General features: G+C 38.9%; 1 protein-coding gene across 7 annotated transcripts in view; it reads right to left on the reverse strand.

Moving 5' to 3' along the window:
• Positions 1–2,500, reverse strand: part of LOC146474425 (uncharacterized) — a 25,649-nt gene that overhangs the window by 12,202 nt on the left and 10,947 nt on the right. For all 7 annotated transcript variants that reach the window (XM_085117025.1, XM_085117023.1, XM_085117018.1 and 4 more), the window contains one exon: positions 1–322. This exon is cut by the window's left edge and continues 339 nt beyond it. In XM_085117025.1, coding sequence (XP_084973151.1) covers positions 1–292 — 292 coding nt within the window. In that variant the 5' untranslated portion in view covers positions 293–322. The remainder of the gene's footprint in view (positions 323–2,500) is intronic.

The raw sequence follows: 2,500 nt of genomic DNA on the forward strand, positions 1-2,500 counted from the left end.
TCAGCAGCAAAACCAAAAGGGTGATATCAAAATTTGCTGATGATACTGATGTAGGATGAACAGTGGGATACAGAGTGTCCCACTGCGAAGCATTTAAAATCCGCTTACTTCTTAAGGTCTGCAGTGTGGGTTTTTGTGACACCAAAACTCCAGGAAGACCTGCTGGGGGGTGTATTCTGTCAAATGTGTCCCTCAGTGCCTGGCAGCCCACATCCACAACAAGACGGCAGAGCCGAGCATAATTTGTTGTCTCCTGGGTGGAAGCAGATAGTGCAGAGGCAGCAGAAGCCATGATATATGGTGACTACACCACTCAGTCAACCTAAAATTGCAATTAATATCCTTTGATTAGTGAAAAACTAAATGTTACTCTTGAGGCCCGTTTAAATGGTTTCAACATTTGACCAAGATTTGTTCAACAAAAGTTCAATATTATGGATGTTGGGCAAATGTTGGATGAACAGAGTGTTCAAACAGTTTCGCCTGTAATTCCACCCCAGGAGCAACACCATGACCCTGAACCACCGAAGGCGGACAGTTCAGAGCCTTGTGTTACCTGAAGTGGCAGACGAGTAGTGAGGCCAGAGCGGTTGGACCTCTAGACCAAACTAGGAACTAAGAACCATTTTCAGCTTTTGTTTTCATTGAAAAATCCCAGGACTGAGACATCATTAATTTTCCTTGTTTTAGGTGCAGATTTATTTCATTTTTTTTAAAGGGAAGGATGTGACATAAATGCTTAGACCACCCTAGCGCTTTATTATTTGTCATAACTATTATTTGTGTATTACGTGGCATAGACGAGGAATTAAAACAGTGCTTTTGCATATAGCTGGTCAGCTATCTTGACTGTTGTGTTTATCATACATACAAACTCAACCTTAACTTCTGAACATTTCCTTCTGGTAATTTTACCATCCATCAAATCAATATGACACATGCCTTTTCATTTATCTCATAGAATTGGCCTATACATTGTATTACACTAGACTTTTGGATTCCTATGAATTCTGTTACTTTCCCCCTTTAACCTTGCATATGTAAAATTCCTCTTTCCCTATTATTACCGATTTCCATCGATTAAATTAACTAAACAATTAACAAGTATTGATTAGTATCGAGTATTATCTATAAGGACCTTAAAGTTTGTTAGTAAGGATCAACAGATGTCAAATAAAAAGGCTATTAAAACGTGGGTGTCAGGTGACTCTTAATTATGCGGGATACCCGTGTCTAAAAATTGGGCTCCGTATCTCTTTTTTTCATGGTAGCTTCAAATCTGCACATTGATTTATCAACTAAACTCAGTCCTCTCCTAGTAGGGATGTATTGTTCTGATTACCTTCAACAAAAGCGGCCCAATGAAAATCCATTATTGGCGTGTATATCACGAGGGAGAGGACCCTCAAATCAAATCACCATTTGATTTATTCATTAAACCGGCATTAAATTCTGCTCTTCCCTAGAGGGGTTGTTTTTGTCAACTATTGTGGCAGCTTAATTGTTAATACATGTTTTAGACTCAACTATGCTGTTTTCAAAAGAAAATTAATCCTTTTGAAAGGGTAAATCGAAAGAATAACCTCTAAGGAGTACTCGGCAGTTTAAAACAGTGGAAAATGGACAGCTTGCGGCAAAAAAAATTGTTATTGACTGGCCAGATTGTGTTTTGCAATACGGATACTGAAAGATCAAGCTGTGTCTAAACGTTACTGGAAATCCACTTCATAAAAAAGTTAAAGGTTTGATTGTCAATTTCTACTTAAAGTTTTCGTGTTCATTTAGAAAAAGGTTTTCTCTGTCTTTAATTTTTTTCTTCAACAATAATGTCTTCTGTCTAATTCTGAGTCAGATATGTAAATCTGGCCTGGGTTATAATGTTTTCCAAAAACAATTTCCGGTATGATCTCAAAGATAGATAGGAAACATAAATAGCCCTGAATAGCCCATGAGTGAGATATCATATGCATCTGCCCCTGTGACATGACATTTTCAGAAAGAAATTCCCGGTATGATTTCGAGTCCCATAACGCAATATTGGGTTATTCCAGAAAAAATCCACACCCCCCCAAGGATGAGGTCGTTTTTTAACCCCCCCCCCCCTCTCACCTGGATTTCCTGAAGCACAAGACCCCCCCTCCTGTCTGGATTTCCAAAACAAAAGACCCCCCCTCCCGCCTGGATTTCCGGAAAAAAATATTAGGCTTAAATTTAATTTATTTTTAATAGAAAATACGCACAATCACGTCTAAAAGATGTTCTTTTTTAATTTCTAAAGCTTCGGCTAATATTAAAAACTCTATTGCGTGGAACTAAAAAAAGAAAGGAGCAACAACGCGAAAAAGCGAACGAGTTCATCCTTTGTGCCCAATGGACAACACCCATGGAATCTTAAAACTGCACGCAGAAAACGCACTGGCTGCTTGTTCAACTGTGCTACGGACGATGGGACTTCAGAGAGGTTACCACTGTATATGTTGCAGGAACCCGTCCAAGAACT

The sequence above is a fragment of the Pavona decussata genome, unplaced genomic scaffold (genome assembly GCF_977016875.1).
Source record: "Pavona decussata unplaced genomic scaffold, jaPavDecu1.1 SCAFFOLD_89, whole genome shotgun sequence".
In the NCBI taxonomy this organism is placed as follows: Eukaryota; Metazoa; Cnidaria; class Anthozoa; order Scleractinia; family Agariciidae; genus Pavona; species Pavona decussata.